At 34.8% G+C, this 22,645-nt stretch overlaps 1 protein-coding gene across 1 annotated transcript in view; it reads left to right on the top strand.

Moving 5' to 3' along the window:
- The window catches only part of ACSS3 (acyl-CoA synthetase short chain family member 3), a 134,099-nt gene that overhangs the window by 69,903 nt on the left and 41,551 nt on the right, over nucleotides 1-22,645 (top strand). Inside the window, exons 8-9 of the mRNA XM_006189289.3 lie at nucleotides 14,365-14,516; nucleotides 22,473-22,576. Of these exons, the coding sequence (XP_006189351.2) occupies nucleotides 14,365-14,516; nucleotides 22,473-22,576 (256 nt within the window). The remainder of the gene's footprint in view (nucleotides 1-14,364; nucleotides 14,517-22,472; nucleotides 22,577-22,645) is intronic.

Genomic DNA, 22,645 nt, shown 5'->3' with positions numbered 1-22,645 from the left:
AGGCATTAGCGTTCCTTCATTTTCAGCTGACTGGTTTTCTGTCTCTGAAGGCTGAGAGATATTAAAGCAGACTTTGACACAAGTATTAAACCAACAGGCACTACTCCACATCTTTTACACTATGCCTTAGTCCTTTGTAGACTCAACATGCATTGTAGTGTTTGTAATAATTAAAACATAAAATAATCTTGACAAGTCTGTTCCGTACCGAAGTCCTTGCAATAGAATAACTATTTTTATTAAAGCGGTAATTCCCCTTGAAGTAAACAAAATAAGCCTCAACACTGAATGTTTATAATGAATTGTGATATTGCTAGCACAAATGTGACAAAGCCAAAGGTGTCATTATATTCATTAGTATTTATAAGTATTAATCTGCCTGTAGAACTGAAGTACATATAATTTTTGTGCATTTACCATTGGCCTATTATTGTTTATCAGGTTTATTACAAACATGATTTTACCATAAAAGAGGCTTGTTGTTTGTCTTGATGTGCTCAAGAACAGTGTAGATGCTCTATAAATATTTGTTGTACAAAAGAGTGATTTTTTTTAACTTTTAAACCTTATCTGTGCACCTTGGTTTCTTTCCTACTATTTGTAAACATCTTTAATTCTCTCTGATCACAAAACAAAGCCTTTTATTTAGACTTTTGCACCTTTCTGTCTATCCCATCTTATTTTCTTCTCCAGTAAGCTCCTTGAAAAAACATCCTTTCCATACTGTCTGAACCTTATGTTCTTGCAATTACACTCCATCCCACTGAAGTCCAGTTTCTCTCCACATCACTTCATAAAGCTGCTGTATCAGAGGTCAACAGTGACTTCATAACTGACAAAGTCAAAGGGCCTTCTTCAGTCTGATTTTATTTTCTCTCTTAGTGGCATCTACCTTGCTGACTGTTGCCTGCAGGTAATTCTCCCTGCTCCCTTGAGCTCCTGGCCCTTTTGTCTGTTTCTTTTGTCTGGCATGACTTTCCCTCTGTCTTTGTCTGGTTAATTCCTACTATCCTTGAAGACTCTGATTAGATGTAATCATCTCTTGAAAATTTCATTCAGTATAATTTCTAGATTCATAAGAGCTATCTGCTTGAGACAATCTATGTTTCATCATGGAAGCATACAATGGATATTTAAATAAGATTTTCTTTTCTATCATAGACATACAGCTTTACATCTTCAGGGTAAAAACATATTGGAAATCCTGGTTGTCTGCTTTGGTTTTAGCTTCCTGAAAATTACCAAATTTTCAACATAGTCTTGTTTTTCTTATTAAAACAAACAAACAGCAACCAAAAAACCCCACAAAAATCTTTGATTCTTTTATCCCCTTGCGGTTAAAATACCCTCTCTTCATCTTTGAAGGCTTGCCTACACCCAGTAGCTCCATTTTCTAACCTAGAACTTTGCAATCCTGTCCGTTTGGCCTCTGTCATCATCACGTCATCATAACAGATTTTGATAATCTCCCTAGTGATCTCTATTTCTTCAAATGCCAGTGGACATTTTCAGTCCTCACCATACTTGGCTTCTCAAAGTTTGAAAGTGTTGCCTATTCACTGTATCTTAGTCACTTTCTTCTCTTCTAAGGCACAACAGGCTCCTACTTTTCTGGTTATTCTTGTGCTCATTTCTTGCCTGAAATTTGCCCATCTGTTGCCTGAAATATGTTCCTCTTATCCTTTAGAGCATAGCTCAAGTGTCCCTTCCTCAGGGAAGCCCTCCTTGACCTCTCTGACTAGGTCAAGTCTTTTTGTAGTCTCTCTTAAGCACCCTGCATTTTTCCTCTGTGGCTTATGTCATAGTTGCTGTTACACATTAGTTTATAGGCTTCTTTGATTTATTCACTTCTCTCTGCTCTAAACTCTGAGAAGGAGGGAATTATCTTAGTGTTTTTTCATCATCACTTCTCAACTCCTAGCCTTGTTCATGACACATATTCGGTTCTCAATAAATATTTGTTAAATAAATGCCTGAATGAGGATATCAGAAAAAAAACACACTTGATTTGTGAGTACATTCTTTTTACTCTAAGAGAGGAAAAAGTAACTCTAATATTCTCTTTACCAGAGAACTTCATAAACAAGTAATATGTTATATATATTTTAATAAGCAAAGATTTATTTTTATTCTTTGAACTGGCTGTATTTAATGTATGCAATTCTGGAAGCCAAATTGGACTTACCAATTAAAATATGCAAAGCAACTCTGAATAATTCAGTTCTCATTTTTGAGAGGAAGAAAAAACAATACCTTTCTAGAAATTTATTTTATTAATAGTGTGCTGACTGAAACAGACTTATCTCCAACAACATATGGACAAAGACATATTTGGTAAAGCAGTTTTGTCAAAGAAGAGGAATGAAACACAGTACTTTAATATAGGAACTTCAATGTGTAAACAAACTTGGGAATCTGGTATGTATATGCAGGCATGTTGTGTGTTGGTAAATGATGGTTATACTCATATGTTTTCTAGCCTCTCTCTTCTATTTTGTATCTGCTTTTTTTTTTTTTTGCAAAAGGTCTACCATCTGCTGAATCAAAATCCAACCCTTCTTTTCAAGGTCAAACAAATGTCCCTTGGCCCTGCCTTTCTCCTTACCTTTGCTTAGGTGCTAATGTACAAATGAATACGTATTTTAATTATATAATATAGTGGAACTCAGGCTTCCACAATGGCTTGATGTGGCTGAGCAAGAAATCAACTTAGTTGACAAGCATGTCCTCAGAGTAGTCCCTTATGATTCTTTTATTATCTGAGGCATCTGTTATATTGTCTTCTCTTTCATTTCTGATTTTATTTATTTTTCCTCTAGTTAACCTAGCTGAGGGTTTGTTGATTTTATTGTCTCAAAAAACCAACTCTTAGTTATAATTTTTTCTATTGTTTTTCTCTTCTCTATTTGATTTATTGCTACACCAGTCTTTACTATTTCCTTTCTTCTCACTTTAGGCTTAATTCTTCTTTTTCTAGTTCCTTGAGGTATAAAGTTACTTTATTTGAGATCTTTCTTTTTTTTAATGTCAGCCTTTATCAATATAAACTTACCTGTTAGTATTGCTTTTGTTGCATTCCATAAGTTTGGCATGTTGTGTTTTCATTTTTGTCTTCTCAAGATAACATTAAAAATTCTCCTTTGATTTCCTTATTCATCCAATGGTTGTTCAAGAGTTTTTATGTAATTGTGAATTTTCCTATTTTCTTAATTTTATTGATTTCTAGTTTCGTTCTACTGTGGTACTTGGATACTTGAAAGGATTTCTGTCTTCTTAAATTTGTAAAGCCTATTTTGCGACCTAACATATGATCTATCCTACAGAATGTTTTGTATGCACTTGAGAAGAATGTGATTTTTCTGCTGTTGTGTAGAAAGATGTTGGCCAAGGGGTACAAAGTTTTAGTTACTCAAGTTGATTAAGTTCTGAAGATCTGATGTACACCAATGTGACTGTAGTTAGCAATACTATATTGCATACTTGAAATTTGCTAAAAGGGTTGATTGTAAGTGTTCTCACCACACATGCACAGAAAAAAAAAGAAAAAAGAAAATGATAATTATGTGAGGTGATGAATATATTAATTACTTTGATTGTGGTGATTATTTCATGATATAAACATATGCCAAAATATCAAGTTGTACACATTAAATACATACTGTTTTGTCAATTACACCTCAGTAAAGTTGGGGAAAGTTATGTAAAACTGCTCGTTTATAAAAATAACACAAAAACATATTGTACTTTAAATAAAAAAAGAGAAAAAGTGATCAATTTGGAAAAGTTATTACCTAGGATAGAATATTAGTTATTAGTCACTTTACATCTTGGCATTAAGTTATAAACTGATTTTCATACTTGACCTTAATATGGCAATTGTCATATTTATGTAATATCAATCTCTTTGAAAGTCTTCAAGGAATGAAAACTTGCTCTCATTTTACATCTGTTTGCATTTCACAAATTATTTCATAGCAGCAAGCTGTTTTAATAAACTTTTTGATATCCTTACTAGATTAACCAGGGCAGATGGCTGTCTATTAATAATTCAACAATTAACTGTGAAGATATGTGCTACATTCAGCCTTCTCAGGCAATAAATTAGTTAGTGGAAGTAGAGGATTTAAGACTGAATTGTGTTGTAGGAGCATGGTTGCAGGACTAAAATACGAATATATGTGTTATTTAATCTTACTCTGCCTTCATCCACCTGTATGACCTTGGACCAATGAATTCAGCCTCTTTGGAATCCATTTCTTCATCATTAAAACTAAAAGGTTGACACGTGTACTCCTAGTTCTGCATTTCTGTGAATCTTCTCCAAGTCAGTTGTTCTTTTTCTAGGATAAATATATTACTTGGTCACATGTTTTAATTGTTTAACTGTGGAATTAATTCCAGTTTCTTTTCATAGTGCGTGATGCTGACCTTCCAAACACATTTACTGAAGAAAGACTTCATTCTAATTTAGTGAAAAATTTCAGTGTTTGTGTGGAAGCACAGCAGTTGAGACTCTGATAGGATGATTCCTGAAACTTCTATAGTGGCCTCAGACAAGTTAACTGCTCTCAGCCTCAGTTTTCTCATCTCTAAATATCACTTATTAATAGTATCTTTCTTGCGTGGCATTAAATTGATTAATCCATTAAAAGCCCTTAGGAGAATTGCCAGGATATAATATTACAATAAATTCTGGATGCTATAAGCTACTGTTATCATTCAAAAATATGATTTTTTTTTCTTTCCCAGAGTAAAATTCTACACTATAAACACCAATTATTCATTCCCATGCAATCTGGTCATTGTAATGCTTGAATTTTCAGGCACCCTACGTTTCTTCTTTCAAAGGCTGTTGTCCTCCCAACCCTGAAGCAGTCATCAGAGCACTGGAGGCAGCTCCCTTTGGAGCCCATTAGTTCTATTCTAAGTACCGGGCAAAGGAATCAGCACACAGGGCTGTGTTGAGCCTGCCATGACCAACTTTGAAGAATAAGCAGCAGAAGAATGATCTGTAAAATAACCCAGTGGTCTTTCCCCTCAAGAATCTGTCCTTTAGGGTAGAACCTGTGAGTGAACTGAGAGTGGCCTTGAAGTCTTTCATCTGCAAATAATACAGTACATTTCATGGTTCGTCATTATCCAAACATTTATAACCCTTCACCTCTGTTTTTTGATGGGCTTTATCATTACTAATTTTTAAACTACATATTTTTGAAACTTCAGAGTATTCAGCTTGGTGATGTCTTACTGAATGCTCTTTTCCTGAATATACAGCAGGAAGGGAGAATTGAGATACCGCTCTCTTTTCTTTACAGAATGATTCGTGTAGAAATGAGCTCTGCACTGTCCTTTATTCGTATAAAAATCAGATAAGATAATGTAGTGAAATCAGTTTGAAAACTTCAAAGAAATATTATGATATGTGTATGCATGTATGAAGTAGGACAGTATATGCAATATAAATCTCTTAAAATATAAGAAAATATTGTAACTTTATATACATGGATAAAAATGTTAAGCCATTTCCCAGCATAAAAGTCGCATGTTTGAGAATATTAAGGATATTCCTTTGAACTACTTTCAGATTATTTTTGTATTGATCACTCTTGTTAAATCATCCCCAAGTGTTTCTTCACTGTGCTTGTCATCTAATCTGTGCTGCACTGGATCTGTAATCTCCATGAAGATATCCTGTGATGTATTTTCTATACGTGGACGTTCTGAATTCTTAGCCCCTCCCAGGCTTTATTTTACCAGTGTAACTCTTCCTTGCATGTACAGAATTATCTTCTATTTACAGGAAATCTGTGCATTCACCTATGTTCACCTGTTTTTCTCTATTGATTATTCCTTTTTCAAGGACAGAGATTTGCTTCTTTCAAGCATAGAGTATGTTACTTCTTTTAGGACTAGTAACCAACATGTTGCTAACTAATACACTCAGTAGTCACACATCAGAGTCTTTTTTTAATTTAGTGGAAAATGACCTTTTTCCTTGTTTTAATCTAGTATAACAGCAATGTCCTTTTATGTATGTTTGGAAGGAGAAAAAGATTCAGCTATTGCTCTGATTCAAGTTACCTAATTAGATCTTCTCAATTGGAAAAGATGGTAAAGATGGTGACAGCATCCTCTAGGTCTCTCACATGACTAGTTGTTAAGAGATTTTTATTTTTGAGTTTATTTTTTCCTGTGTGTGCCTGTGTTTTATGGTAGAGCAGGCAAGTACAGCTATCGTCGCAGCTCCGTCAACAGTATTTATTGGTGCCTATTGTGAGCTCAACATCTTGCTAGAGTTGATAGGGAGACAGAGAAAGTATCAGATACACTCCTCGCACTAAAAGCACTGGCAATATAGTCAAATAATTAAGATTAATTTAAAGGACAGAAAGCAAACAAATTGAAGATGATACTACCTAAGAAATTTCTTACAGCATATAGAAGATATGAAAGCTTTTTTTCAGAAACTACATTGAGCCATTGCCAATGATAAATATTCTACGTTTATTTCTTGCACCAGTTTTGATGCAATTTTCTGATGATAGAACTAAATGAGGATCAAAGAAATTAAGTAAGTTGTTTCAGGCCACGTAGCTTGTAAAAGGCAGAGCTTGGATTCTATCCTGAATCAAAAATCTGTCCACTAGTCCCTTCAGGGAAGTTAAGGACTAGAGTAGATGTGAAAAGCTTTGTGGAAGAGACAGTACAGGCAAAGATAATAGCTGCGATGGATTGAGTGTTGGGTGATAGAACCTCTTCTAAGCACTTTATATCCTATGTCTTAGTTAATTTTATCTATAAACCCATCTGGTAACTGTTTTGCATTCCTGTTTACAACTGTAGAAACAGGATCAGAGACAGTAAATAACTTTACCAGTGAGTGGTGCAAGCATGGGGGAGCTGGGATTTGATGCAAGGTTTTCTGGCTCTAAAGGCAGGGGGTTCTAGTCGTAATTTAGAGACGAACAATTGGGAAACTGTTGAGTACTGCAAACTGTGTGACCAGAACTAGGGGATCAGTGATCTGAGCATTAAGGGGAAGTCTGGGTATTAGGGTGTCAGGTGGATATTGTAAGACAGAGGTGAAAAAGGGAATTGAAAATAGCTTTTATGTCTTCAGCTAGGACAACTGAACAATGGCAGTAATCCACTGAAATACTACAGTAGGTGCAAGGGCTCTTGTGGAGGAGAAAACAGTACTTTTAGTTTTGGTAATGTAGAGTTTAAAGGAGCTACTCAGACGTTTGTAGAATATTGGGAAGTCAGGTTTGAAATGCAGAAGAACTTTCAGAATTAGAGGTGTAAAAGAGTTAATGATTTAAGTCCCTAAGGTGATTAAGATATGCAGAGAAGTGAGGATTGAGAGAGGGAAGCTATATAAATTGAGAATAAGAAATTGGAGAGGCAATGGGAGAATCAGAGAAGCGAAGTGTCCTGAAGAACGTGGAGGGGAGGCTTTCCAGAAGATGAGGGATCAGCAGTGCCAAATGCTACAGAGAAAGGTCTGGTAGGACAGTGACTGAAGAGAGATTTGGCAATTACGATGTCATTAATCACCCTATGAGAGCAATTTCATGGGAAAGCTTGTGAGTTCATTTCAGTTTTTAACATGGGGAATATGAACATGTTTGAAGGTTGTTTATGGTAAATGAGTGTGTGTTATGGAGGATTCAGGCTTTGTGCAACCTCAGGTTGAATTACAGTGTATACATATGGAATAGCCACACTTTATTTTCTGGGTGGAAATCTGTTAGTCTAATAGACCAAGAAGGCATTTAATTTCTCTGCTTATAGAAAAGTCTGACTATTCACTATGAGTAAAGAAAGCTTTAATTTGTTCCTCCAGTACAGGAAGTACAGGATAGCAGAGTGGTTACTCATCAGCATGGAGGAGTTTAGAGGTGAAAGTAGCCCTGCCAGAAGCCTTGAACCACCAGCTAGCCTACTGATAAATGCCCTCTCTGACTGCCGAGAATGGTAAATATGTCAGAGTCCCGAATTAGTTCAGCACTGGGTCTTCAGAATTACCAACTCCAGTGCTCAGCCTCATTTACTTGTTGTTAATACTGTTGGAGGTCAGCCTCTTTTTAGTACTTAATGACCTATGTGAAAGCAATGGTTTATTCATGGGGGATGGGCTCATCACCAGACTCAGGATGGTCAACTCTCAGAGCTGGGAAAAGGCAGAAGAACCAAACCAAAAGGGATAGATCTATTTGTAATGTTTTTGAACTTTACTGAGGTATAATTGACAAATCAGACCGTAGGATATTTAGTATACATCATTTGATGTATGCCTATATTATGAAAGGAATCCTCCCATCTGCTTAATTAACACATTCATCACCACCTATGTTAATCTTTTTTTTTTTTCTATTGAGAATGTTTAAGTTCTACTCTCTTGGCAAATTTCAATAGTACAATACAGTGTTATCAACTATAGTCACTATGTTATACATTAGATTCTCAGACCTTCATCTTATAGCTGAAAGTTGGTACAAGAGGGACAGTTCTAGATGGAGTTATAGGTAGACATACACATCCTTGATATAGTCATGGAGAAGTCTTACTTTTTCAGGCTGGTAGCTAGAGCTTGTCCTGAAGGAGAGGAAGGACTCAAGCCTGAGGCGTTGCAACTCTGTAGTATCTACCACAGGAGATAGTGAAGATGGATTGTCAAAATACCATGACTGTGGAAAGCATTAATTTGAACTATGTGAAACTGCTGATACTTGACTGGTTTTGACTTAACAAAAATGGCAGATTCTTACCATCACAGTAATAGGAGGGAAAAGAAGACAGGTTGGTTGGGGACCTCACATATGCCACTAAGTTTGATTTTTGAGACTATCTGTAGCCCTTTGATAGAAGTGAATTAAAAGGGTAGTACAAGGGAGACTTCTCCACCCTGTGGAGAAGAAAATGAACAGATGTTATGGTATCTACCTGTCCATCTGCCTTCTAGCTTCATCCAAGCTGTTTCCCAGAGCAAAACAGAAACTCTTTGAAGAGATTTTACCTAGAAACCTACGTATATATGTAGAAACCTTTTGGTTATGAAAGGGATTTCAAACTCTGATAAAAGGAACGTGAACATATACACATTAAAAAAATACGGAATATTTATGAACTCCCCTGAAGTTCAGGTCAGAAACCCTTCGTTTGAAAGATAAAGATATAATCCTTTCAAGCAGTGACACAACCAAAGTAAAATCCTAAACTAAGACTTAATTTTCAAAGGTCTCTGGGCAGCACAGAAAAAGCTGCTGGCCTGGGGACTAATGCTTCCATCTTTGGTGATAAGGAAGTTGTACTTAGGGAGCTAGGTCTTACAAATCATGATGTGTATGTCCTGTCTGAAGTTTGACTTACAGATGGAGGCATAAAGAATTTAGAGCAATCAGGCACCTCTTTCCAATTATTTTCTTGGTTAATGGCCCCCTGTAATCAAATTTCAGTTATCAGTATATTCTTTATTAATACTCTGATTGGCTCATTTATTTATAACAAGTGGGAAAAGGCAGCAAAGCTTAGCGTTAAATTCCAGGCCCACGCGCTTGGGTAACCAGGCAGGTGGGTATTGGAAATAGCCTAGCTTCGGGTGATGCTTAATATTGAGGAATTTGGCATTGGTTCTCAAACCTGGCTGTGGATTATAATGATTTAGGGGACCCCTAAAACATAACAGCTTCCAGCCCCATTTAAAGACTGATTAGATCAGAATCTCAAGGAGTGGGGACCAGGCATTGGTACATTTCAAAAACATCCCAAGAAGTTCTAATGTACATTTAGGGTTGACAGTCACTGGTTTAGTGTAAAATTAGATGGTGGTAAGGGTACCATGAAGGAAGGCAAGATGGCAGCTTATTCTCACAGGTGAGGCCCATGGAACGATGGGAAATCTCTAGCAAATAATCAAGAAAGTCGGTTGATATAAATTTGTAGTTACCAAATTGTAGTTTTAGGTAAGTTTTAATTCCTTAAAAGGGAGTGTGCTGTAGTAACACAAGATCCAAGGGCTGAGGGTCTTAAGCAATTGTCTCCTCTGGATTTAAAGCAGCAGTGATGTTTTCAAAAACTGGGACAAGATGAGTTATCAAGAGCGAAACTTTATGGAAGAAAAATCCATTTGTAAAAAGGTTGGTGCTTATTTCAAAACTCACAAAAGAAATAATATACCCTGGAGAATTGCTCATGTTTTAACAGGTCTCAAGTTCAGATGTTGCCTGCCCAAACTCTCATCCCTTGATAAAGGCACCAGGCATGCAGTAGGAACTCAACAAATGCTATTGCCAATTTCATCACTCTTCCAAAATAAATAAGCCAACATTGCTGCACCTGTCTGCTGAAATGAAAATCAGGACTAGTCCATAAGGGATTTTGCTGTCTTCACCGTAGAAATGCAGTAAAAACATGCCTTCGGTGACATTCTCAGAAGCAGTGTTCAAAAAGAGAATCCAAAAAAGGCAAAACCTACACTTGGCTCAAAAATTTTATGTCAGAGTCTGAGAAATCACAAGCACCCTTGACCCCAAGCCTTGAATAAACTCAAATCATAAGATTAATAATAAAGACAGTGCGGTTTGGGTTTTTTTTTTTTTTTTTTTTTTTTGCTTAAAGATGTAACTATAATGCTTATATCTTTTTTTTTTTCCTAGTTGCTGTATTTCACTATTTTCTGTGTTGAAAACTTAACCTCAGTGGAAATTACGTGAGAAGCTGAGACATCATATGATTTTCTGACTCTGAACTTGTATCTGTGGTCTGCTAATATTAACACAGGGAAGCATTAAGTGGTAGACAGTTACAAGTGCAAGTTAATTTTATGATATTTGGTATCGTAAAGAGAACTGTCATATTCTCTGTGCTTTGTACCATCACTAACTGCACTATAAGTATTAACAATTGATATTTTATAAATCTCTGATGTTAAAAATTCATGATTTATAACAGCTGAAAGCTCATAATCCCTGCTTTGCTGTTTAGGGGTTTCTTTCTGCCTTTGTTTTCTGGGCAGTGACTAACACTGTGGACTTTAGTTTAGAGGAAGGGGATCAAAGCAAATGGTAATGACATCGATTGAGTTTTCAAGAGATTGTAAGTCATTGTTACCTTTTACCTGCATCACTACTTTAGGTGTGTATGTTGTTTGTTAAAAATCCCTATCATCTTAGAGTCTTCTCATTTGAGAACTGAATAGGTTTGGGGCTATTGCCCTTTACTGAATATGCGAGTTCTGGAATCTGTCAATTTTTCCAAGCAGGTCTGCATACTTAGTGTTTTACTGGTTACTTTTAAAAAGCATTGTAAAGGGGTTATATTGCTTATGTGTGTGTGTGTACCTGTGTGTGCCCATGAGCCTGTGATGTGCAGGAGGGCAGGAGAGAAGAGTGTTCAATCAAATCAATAAGCCATTGAGTCATTTTCATTTAGAATTCATGATGAAAGAGGCCTATTGGCTTTGCTTCAGTTCTCTGAAGTTACTAATGGAGATAGGTGCTAAGAACATATAGGTCCCATATTTATTACCACAGTCCTTCCCTTTAGTAGGCGCAAAGTAGCTTACAGTATCAGCTGTGTAATTTTTAGTAATATTACTGTGCACACCCCCATAATTACTAGAGTATTAGTTCCTTTAGAGCAGGACCTTACATGGCTTGTTCAAAAAAATTTTCCCAGAATTTAGAATAGTGTTGAGCCTATAGTATCTGGCCAATAAATATTTATTAAATCAAAGAATATATTAGCACTGCCTAGTGTGTTATGATTGTTTGTATGTGAACAATGGCTTCTGATGCAAGATCTGCTTCTGCGCTGTCTTCTGTTAGCTGAAGTGTTTACATCGTTCAGATCCTAATGATTGTGTTAATCAGTAGGCTGTTTTGATGAACAGTAATTTCTTTGATATATCGTAACTTATGTTTCAATTAAGATTTGAGATCAGTTAGACGTTTTAAGAAAATAAAAAATAAAGAACATAAGTATTAAAGTAATTCCAAAAAAGGGAAATATCATTCATTGCTTCAGACAGTCTTCTGGGGAATGGACAATAAAATGCAAAACAACGGAACCTTTCTTAGTTCAATTAACTTACAAAAAAACATTGTGAGCTTTTATGCATCACTTCTATAAGTGTCCTAATTGTAATGCCATGCTATCATGATCTTTTTTATGCTAAATAAGTATAATATTGATGGAAATTTGTTTTGTGCAAGGTCAGAATTGCAACAGTTCTAATTTTGTATTATCTATAAAAAGTGTGGTACAGTTTTAACTAAAATATCTAATAAACTATCGTTGTCATTATCATTAGATATAGTTAATTTGAAGGCACTGTAAAATACATCAAGTTGTGTCTTATATGTAGGTAGTCATTATGGTGTAGCATTTTCATTATAACACTAATATCACTCTTGACTGAGTATATTATTGTCCCACGACACAGACATTGTAGTGGAATTAAACTCCAATTGGCTGTGAAATATTTCATCAGTGGAGGTCAAACCACTTTAAAATGTTATATCAGTGCTTTTAGCTTATTGAAGAGATATTGGCAAAGTGATTTATTCTTATTTAATAGGCAGGAAAATGGCAGCAAAGACAGGGCAAGTCAATTGACAAATCATTTTTATGTGGATGAGATCAAGTTTCTAAAGTCACAATCCAGTACACAGGGTAATGAGTGCCTAAGTCAGATTAAAGAAGTAAAAAAGTCAAATATTTACCTCTCTTGATTAGAAATAATAAAGTTTGTGCTGATGTACTCAAGACTTCAAAATTTGTGAGTCAAATTATATGCATGAATTGACAGATTGTATTTGGCAGCTTTTTAGACTATGCCATTGTGTTCACCTATATGAGGTAATAATGAAATAAATTGAAATCAAGCGTTTTGGGATAGTTGTGATAATAAAAATAAATTTCCAGTTGCAGCATATATCTTCTTTGGTATTAAAAGAGCAAGAGAAAAAGCAACAGAATATAAGAGAGAAGTTTCTTTAAAAAAAAGAATATAATTGTATTCAAGAATATTAAGGGCAACCATTAAAAAAATAAATGTAAAAACCAAATAGCGCCCTAGCAAAGATCCAATTAGAAGTAGATAGTGAATGTAAAATATTAAACAGAGCTATGGTCGACCTCATGTTGTCATCCACTCCTTTATTATTCCTTGTTTAGGGAGACCTCTAAGTTTGCTACTAGCAAATTCTATCCTTCCTTCCTTCTTTCCATCTCAACCATTCCTCCCTCCCTCTTTCTTTTCTTTTTTTTTTTTTTTAATACCATAGTTTAGTGTTTCCCAAGTGTGTTTTCCAGAATATAAGACCTATGGAATGCTTAGATAGGGGATGTGGACAGAGAAGTTTAGGAAATGTTACATGGAGTCACTCATCTCTTAGAAATTCCTGATGTACTTTAGCACTTTTTAGTCTTCAAGAAATGGTCCAAAATAAGAAACCGCAAACCCTTCCAAAAGAATTGGACTGTGAAACATATATATATTTTAACATAATATATATGAACATTCCAGGCACCTGACCTTAGAAACAAAGGAAGAAGTACCAGTGATGAGAATGGATTGAGGAATGAGCGCCTATGGCTGATAGATCTTATGGGACACTTCGAATTTTTGCAGAATTACTGATTTATTTATGCTGTGCTTATTTTCCACTTTGTAGAAACATCAGTTAAAAATGCTTTGTGTCCTTTTGAATTGTAGTTTGTAAAAATTGTTATATTCTTATGAGTGGATTGAACATGTGTAATGTCATTTTTGAGGCTGTGGAAAACCTACATTTTGAGATGCTTTATTGGATTTTTCTTTAAATTCATAGAAGTTGCTTTTTCTTGGAGTGAGACTTTTAATTGAAAAGGTTATTGCTCAGAAATCACTGTGATTTTAGGTTTTTCTGTCTTCTCATATATTTTGAGAATTGCAATTATCATTTAAAAAGCAATCACATAAAAAAAGTTTAATATTAGAAATTCATAGCAGCACATTTCTCATTTAGTCTGCCACACAAAACAACGTATTTAATTTCTTGGCAAGTAGAAGACTTTTTTTGTTACTAATTTGAATGTGAGATATATATATATATTTCCTGTCCTTTTTCTTTCAAAACTTAAGGAAGGAAAAGTTGCATTTTGAACAGCTTTTAGGATGCAGTTTTGGAGCAAATGCCCTCTCTGATGTCTGGGCATTTGGTTTGTTTTATTTATAATGGAACATGGGAATATTTTAAAACTACAATATGTTGAGAACTCCATTTTGTTAATATTGCTCTGTTAAATGTGTAAGTATTGAACTGTCAATGAAATATGAGACGTTTTACCCAGTGACATTTTAAATGAATCTCGTTGCAGGGGAAGCCTGTGGGAACACCAGATGCTGGTGCTTATTTCCGTGTGCTGGCGGAGCATGGAGTTGCCGCCTTGTTTACAGCGCCGACTGCAATTAGAGCAATCCGTCAACAGGATCCTGGGGCAGCCTTGGGGAAGCAGTACTCTCTGACAAGGTGAACGCGAGATGCACAGGGCAAATTACATTAAAAACTGCAATCAGAATGAATAACGGAACCTTATATAGTTTTTCTGGCACTGCAATACCTCCCTCATGGAAAAAGCCAGAGGTTCTGAATGTTAACAATGACTGTTCTAAACGTATCTTTGAAATATTTGGAATTTCCACTATACTGTGGGTATTTTTAAATATCATACCATTTTTAATTTTTAATTTAATTATAATATGGTATCATTTTTATATCATATAATTTCTTTTCATTCAAAACTTACCAAAGTATTTCTTTTTTAAACTACCCTGCTTATATTTTCCTTAAAGTAGGGTGCTAATTATGATATAAAATGCATTTATGTATAATAAACTTGTTAGCATCTAAGTATCTTTTGAAAATAGAAGGAAGTCCTAAATAAAGAGAAAATATTATTTGATTTCATATATACAGCTAAAACATGGAAATTATAGTCCAAATTACTTTTGTGGAAAGAGTGAAGGAAATTATTTTTCTGTTGTTTTGTAATAATATGCACTGAATAGTTTATATACTTTTGTGCTGGTTTATTGACATTCATGTTAGTTTAATGATATGTATATCCCAAGATAATTATAATAATTTGTGTCTTCAAGGCAATTTCCATTATCAATTCTTATTGAACCTCTTTGAAATAGGTCACTGCTAGTATATACTAAAAGGATTTTGTAGTTTCTTCAAGTCAAAAATGGGTTTGAATTAAGTCAGTTTGAATTTTTTTAGTTAAATGCCAGATGTTATGAATTTTGTGCTGCTGTGCCCCCAAGAAGGAGTTTACAGTTATCATACAGCAGTTGCAGTTAAAGCAAGAAACTTCCAATTTGGGCAGCATCAGTGGTTTTATTCCTTTTTCCTCTATTTTTTATTTTATGAAAGAAATAATCTGGATTTACATAAAATGAACATAAAATGTGTTCATAAAATGAATCTTCCATTATAATATTTCTGTTTACCCTCTATTTGTTCTTTTCCTTAACTGCATTTTAATTTAGTTTCCTCCATTTTTAGTTGAAGGATAGAAACATAGATTTTGGTAAAAACATCTTGGGCTATGTATAGTCTTCATGTGTTAAGACAATTCCAGGGGTTTTGAAGAAACAGTATCTGTAGGTTTTGCAGTGTCTCTTTACTGACAAAAACATTCTGATTACAGTGCTTGAGTTGTGTGACCAGCAAGGTCTCCTATTTGCTGCATCCTCTTTTCCCATTTGTACATGGGTTTAAATGTTTAGAAAGGCAGAAACCATGTCTGATTTGCCTGATGTATAAACTATCAAACAATACTGAAGGAATACCCATTAAATCACTGTTCTCTCAAACTCATAGGTATAGACATGGAGTATGAGATTTTAGGGTAAGAGAAATTGCAGTAAGTTCCTCCTGGTCTTCCCTCTTTGTCTTTAGGCACCTAAGTTATTCATGATGATGGGCACCTATGTTTTTAATAAACCTTTAGGAATGCAGACTCTGCAAGCACCCTCAATTATTCAAATTGCTGCTATTAATAAACACAAACACTTGCTGAGCACCTCCTATGTGCCAGGTGTAAGCAGTTAAAGTCTGTTATCTCATTTAGTCCTCACAATAAATAAGGATTGTGATTATTCCATTTTACAGGTGAATAGATAGGACCAGAGAGTTTAAGTAACTCTTTGGAAATAAACTAACTCAGGCCATCTGAATAGATCCCACACTCTTAACTAAATACCATAGACATATTCTTCCTGTGATAGGTAAATTAGGAAACTAACTTGACCCAGGGAGTTTTGTCATTCATGGAATAAAAGCAGCTTTTGCTTTTCATTTATATTCTAGTCTATGCAAATCATACCTTCAACTGAACTACTTTAATAGATTCTCACTTGTGGACTAAGAGAATGTTAGAAACAGAAGGAACCTCAAAAAACCCAGCTATCTCCTTAGGAAACTGAAGACCAAAAAAGTTAAGTTTGGGAGAAACATAATAAAAACCGGAACCCATGTGTTTTCATACAACTACACCTTTAATTTTATATTTGGATTCCAGACATTTCATACTTACTGAATGGGTATTTTGCTGGGTATTATCATTGCAGGTTAATGATTAATTTACAGTTTGCTTCTCTCTCCTCTTACAGAACATTTTAAGTGATGAAGTTTTCTTTTTAAAATGTGTTAGGTACCTCAGTAAAAATTATCTTAAATATATATTTAATGATTTGCCCCAAATTTCAGCCCCCAAAGTTTACGAGGGATACTGTAAAATAGGGAACTAACCAGAACTGTAAATTCATTTTATCATAGATGACTAGAGTTTGGAAAAATAGATGAGAAGTCATCTAGTGTAATCACTTCATTTCACAATAGAGAAGACTTTGCCACAGAGAGGTGAAATTACATTCCCTGGATTACATAACTACTTCGGGGCAAAGCCAGGACTAGGCAGTATGGTATGGTGGTTTAGATTCTGACTCTAGAGTTGAACTCACTGGGTTCAAATCTATCATTTACTTACTGATTGTTTGACCTTAAAAAAATGATATATTCTTTCTTTCTCTCTTTCTTTCTTTCTTTCTTTCTTTCTTTCTTTCTTTCTTTCTTTCTTTCTCTCTTTCTTTCTCTCTTTCTTTCTTTCTTCTTCTTTTCTCTTTCTTTCTTTCTTTCTTTCTTTCTTTCTTTCTGACTTTAAGAACAGTAATTGTACAAGATTATAATGAAAATAATAGATACATAATCCATGCAAAGCACTTGGAACTGTTCTTAACATACTAAGTCTTAGCTATTATTACCACCTTCTGCTTTTTAATTCACTGCTCTTTTTATCACATTGTAGTGATTTATTTTCCCGTGATCTTCTAGTTCAGTTTTAAGAAAGTTAGAAAAAATTCTGTACTGAGATTTGCATTCAAGATAGCACACTACCTCATACTTTGATGTAGCTTTTCGTTTCCAACTACAGAGCAATGAGAGATAATACAAAAAAGAAGAAGCAGAGCATCAGAACTGAGATGAAAAATAAACATTTTTGTGGATTGGAAATGGATTAGATTTGCAAAGTGGTAAGGGTGGCTGAAGCCAGAGACTTGCTAGGTGTACAAGCAGGCATTAGAGGAGTAATAGAGACTCAGTATTGCCCTGCTTATTCAGGTCATGGAGTCAGAGCTTGCTTAGTGATTGAAGGTGGGCTGGGCTGTTACTCGCCACTCAGAAAAGGAGGCTGATGTTAATGGCTGTAAGTTGTTTTCTGGGACTGTGACATATAGCGTGCTTTGGTCTAGGGTTCTGAATGAGGCAAAGAACAGCCTAGCAACCAGAGACTGAACCAAACTACCCATCTGTCATCCTGGAATAGGATGTGTGACATTCTGAGTATCACTGTGGGTTAATAATTCTGAGCCATCATTATGGCATTGGACTTCTAGAGGATAATTGTATCACCTACAAACCTTCAGAGAAGGAGAGCATAGGAGAGAGAAAGAGTTAAAAATAAAAACAAAGAACTTCTTTTTTGACAAGAGAGTGAGAAATAAAATTCTAAACACACAAAGAACTCTAATGCTAATAAAGTCAACAGTTAGAACTGTGGATTCATTCCAATTGAGATTATTTTTGTAATATAGTCAAATCATACTTGACAATAAGTCTGTTAAGAATAATAAGTCATAAACTAATTTTACATGAAATTATTAAATATGTAATGGGTATGAAAAATAAAAAACATTCAATGGATAGTGTAAAGCAAATAAATAAATAAAAGAAATAGATGGGCACAATCAAGTAAGACTGATTAAAATTACAAATACACAATACAAATAGAATTGAGGATATTATCCAGAATGCAAAGCAGAGAGAAAAAGCAAAAAAATCTGAAAGAACCATTTAGGGACTTGGAGGGAAGAATAGGAAACTCCAAATATATCTAGTAGGAATTTCAGAAGAAGAAAATGGAAACATTATTAAAGAAATGACAACTGAAGAGCCAATAAATGAATATGTTACAGAATTGAAGAAAGATGTGGCTCCCAGATGGAAAAAGCCATCCAAGTACTAAGCAGGTTGGATATAAGTAAATTCTCATTGGACAGGTCATTTGAAAACTGCAGAACATGAATTGTAGCTATAGATTAAAATAAAAGAAGAAGAAAGAAAGAGAGAGAGAGAGGGAGAGAGAGAGGAAGGAAGGAAGAGAAAGACAGAAAGAAAAGAAAGAAAGAAAGAAAGACAGAAAGAAAGAAAAGAAAGAAAGACAGAAAAGAAAGAAAGACAGAAAGACAGAAAGAAAAAGAAAGAAAGGAAGAAAGAAAGAAAGAAAGACTATCAGAGAGAGTCAACAGAGCACTGAAAAGGAAAATCCAAACTGATGCCAACAGATGCCAGATGACAAGAGGGAAAGGTCTTCAAAGTTCTGAGGGAGAACTGTCAAACAAGAATCTTTTATTGAAGACTGAGGCTAAAATAGAAACATGTTCATCCAGACAAAGCCAAGAGAACTTAAAATCCAAAGGCTTTCCTGAAGGAAAAATGAACATAGGGGGAATGATACGGGAGACAAAAAAAGCAGCAGCAAAAACTGATGAATTATGCTGTTGAATTTATATGGTCTGTTACTCTTATAATGATAATTGGATATTGTGTTTAAACGGAAGCCAAACAATGCAATAAATAACAGTAACAAATGGTGGAGAGTTTTTTTTTTTTTTCAAAAGGTAGTTTAAATTTTTTTAGTGGGGATCAATGGAAGAAATAGAATTAAGGAAAGATGGAGAGAACTACAGAGACCTTGAGGGCAAAGATAATGATGCTCTGTCATGTGAACTAGAAGTTGACGAGGTGTCACTGAAATAATCTATTTTTATTTAACTTCTGTTGGCACAAGTGAAGAGTAATTTTCTCTTGTTTGCTAGTTTATGGACCTTGAAAGAAATACTCATTTTACTTTTCTTCTACCCCTACTTTATTACCTGAAAATTCTTCACCAGAATTTATCTTTAGCATTTTATCCATTACCGTGCAGCTTTTCTGTGTATTTTGGAATAAAATTAGCATAACCATTTTTCTGTTTGCCTTTTTGCTTAATTTTCAACTTCATTTGAGTCTTGAATTGTACTCAGTTTTATATAGAATTGAGGAAAGGTGTATAGGTCTCATTCCCGTTATTTCTACTCTGGGTAGTGTATATTGTCATTCTGTTTATCCTTTTAGTATACATTTGGGAGTAGATTTATCTTTCCACGTGTTACCATCGTCAGAATATCTCCCATATATTGAGTGAGTCTGGAACAATCTAGGGCACACTATCCAGTAAAACCGAACTCTGTAGTAGTAGGTACTAGCCACATGTCCCTACTGAACTACTGAACTCTTAACAAAGGGTAATACTATGAAGAAATTGATATTTTTGGTTTTTTTCAATTTTAAATAGCCACAGTAGCTAGTAGCTACCATATTGTGCAGTGCAGATACAGGATATATGTAACTAATATGGATAAATTTACCCTCCAGAGAGTCCAAATCACTGTGAAAAAAATATCTAATTTTCACTTTTACAAAATATATTTTTAAATAAAAATCCATTTTTGAATTTTTAAATATGAGACATTTATCTCTTTGTATTATTAATAAAATAATGGCAAGGTCCTTAATGAGAGATTTCACTGTTGAAAATATTTCTATTCCTTTTTTGCAATCCTGAAGGACTAAATGTCCTTTAAAAAATAAGAATACACTATTGCCCTTAGGCATGAGTTTATCTTTAAATTATATTTTTCAACTTTAGATTTATACTAAGATTTTTTTCAGTAATCATTTGATTATAAAAATTAAAAATTACATAACATGGTTTTATTTATTGTGAGGAATTAAGAGTTAAATAATATTTGATTGAATAGTTATTAAAAGATTTTAAATTGTTTCATTAGTCATCTTATTCCTAAACTTGTCTTTGTTTATAGTATGTTTATACTCAGGTATATCAGAGTTTGTATTTTTGGCTTGTTTATTTGTTGTTGTTGTTGTTTTTACAATGACATACAACTTATTTCTGAAAAGCTTTCCAGGGAAATGCAAATTGTCATAGCAGTAAGTCCTGCCACTCAGACCTCCTGGACAACCCCCCATCTCCACCTCCACCTTTTCCCCCGGGGAGAGGGGGCTGCCCAAGTTCCTGTCTCACCTCTTCTCCAAGATGGTGACAGCCTCCAAAGTCAGGCCCCTGGGCTCCTGCCCTGACCCTCCTTTTATCCTCCACACCTCTGCCAATGGCGACTTCCTAAAGCAAGCATCTCATGGTGCCACTCTCCTGCTTAAAACCTTTAATGGCTTTAATTCGCTTCTCATTGCCTTCATGATGAAATCCAGATTCCTTAGAAAGCCCTACAGGCCCCTCCGGGACAAGGCCCAGGCCTGCCGCTCTAAACGACTTCACTTGCTCCTCGTTTACCCTAGAAATGCATAATATTCTTAATCATGAAAGTTTAAAAAAATATCAGGAAGCTGATTGTTTGAATAAGATAAAAATAAAATATGGCCATATTTTTCAGCGTTAGGATTATCAACAATATGGTGCTTATATTTTTATTTTGTCTTGTCTTTACATAGCATCTAAAATCATAGCTGTATCAACCTCATTTTACATTTTAAAACTTTACACTAACCTTCATTATACTTGAACCTACTTTTAATGACTTAATGCATTTAATTCATTCTGCTCTAACGTTTCTGTCTGATGAGGACATAATTGATAATCCAAATTTTAATTTCAAGCAAGTTATAAATGAATACACATTTGATTACATAAATTTTACCTCAAATTGCAAATATATATGTAGTTTGTTTAAATGTTTAACTACCTAAAATTCCCAGGTATTTTGATTGGTATTGCGATCATAAAGATGAATGTTCCTAAGAAGCTCACAGTCCATTGTGAGAAATAGGCAGCAAACAATTACAGAATAGATACATGTTTATAGCAGAAACAGGAAATGCATGTTCTTGGAGCATAGAGGGGAAATATTTGAATCTTCATGGGCTCTTCATGAAATGATGTAAGTTAAGGGAATGGTAAGAAATTTTCTGTGGCTCTATTACATTGTTCAGGGTAGGTAGGGTTTATTTGTTTGATTGGGTTTTATTTCGATGATAATGAATTGACTTTTCATATGTATATTCTTTGTTTTGACAGATAGGCCATGGGGCCATTGATAAGGGGAGAAAAATAGTCATTCTCTTAATGAACCGCCAGTAGTGTTAACCAATTCTGGTTTTTCTATTTCATCCTTCCTGTTCTGTGGCATGGTGCTCTCTGCCAAAAATTGTTCATTCCTTAGTAATCGTCTGTTCCTTTTGATAAAAGCCTTTTTAACCTGGAAAGCCACAATGGCATTTACTTTTTAACTACCTATCTTTCCTATCTATATCCTTGGAATAGGAGAAATATGTGTTGAAATTAGAGTAATCTTTAGCAAAGTAACTCAGGAGAAGGATCAAGTGCATCATATTTATGAGCATATTTGTTGCCTTAGCTGTTACTTGAGAGTGTATTTCTGTGTATAAGCTGAAGTAGAATACAGCAATCAAACTTGGAGCTAAAATTAGTAGCGGTAATGTCAAGGAGGAAAAAGGTTTTTCCGTTTTGATCATTAGGTGAATAAGACAGATAGATTACAAAGCTCAACTTAGTTGCTCTTCTCAAAACTGAGAAGCTATAGATGTGAATTCTACTTTTGAAGCATCTCTTTCCAATGCTATGATATGCATGTAGTCATATTTGGGTCAAGAAAAATAATGCCTCTGACCATTCTACAGTGTGTTATACTGGTGGTATGACTATTTTCCTCTGACAGAATTAATGCGCTTGGATTGTACAATGTTTAAAAGAAGGTAGATGGAATTCTTTCAGTTTTTTTTCAGGGAATAATTTGAATTCACTCACCCTATTATATTCAGGTTCAAAACATTATTTGTGGCTGGAGAACGATGTGACTTGGAGACCCTGGAATGGTCCAAAAAAGTCTTCCGAGTACCCGTCCTAGACCATTGGTGGCAAACTGGTGAGCATTTTCCAAACATGTGCATAACTATTGCAGAAATGTTCAGAAACTCTGCAAGGATTGGAGGAA

The sequence above is a fragment of the Camelus ferus genome, chromosome 12 (genome assembly GCF_009834535.1).
Source record: "Camelus ferus isolate YT-003-E chromosome 12, BCGSAC_Cfer_1.0, whole genome shotgun sequence".
In the NCBI taxonomy this organism is placed as follows: Eukaryota; Metazoa; Chordata; class Mammalia; order Artiodactyla; family Camelidae; genus Camelus; species Camelus ferus.
This window is presented reverse-complemented; position numbering and strand designations above follow the sequence as displayed.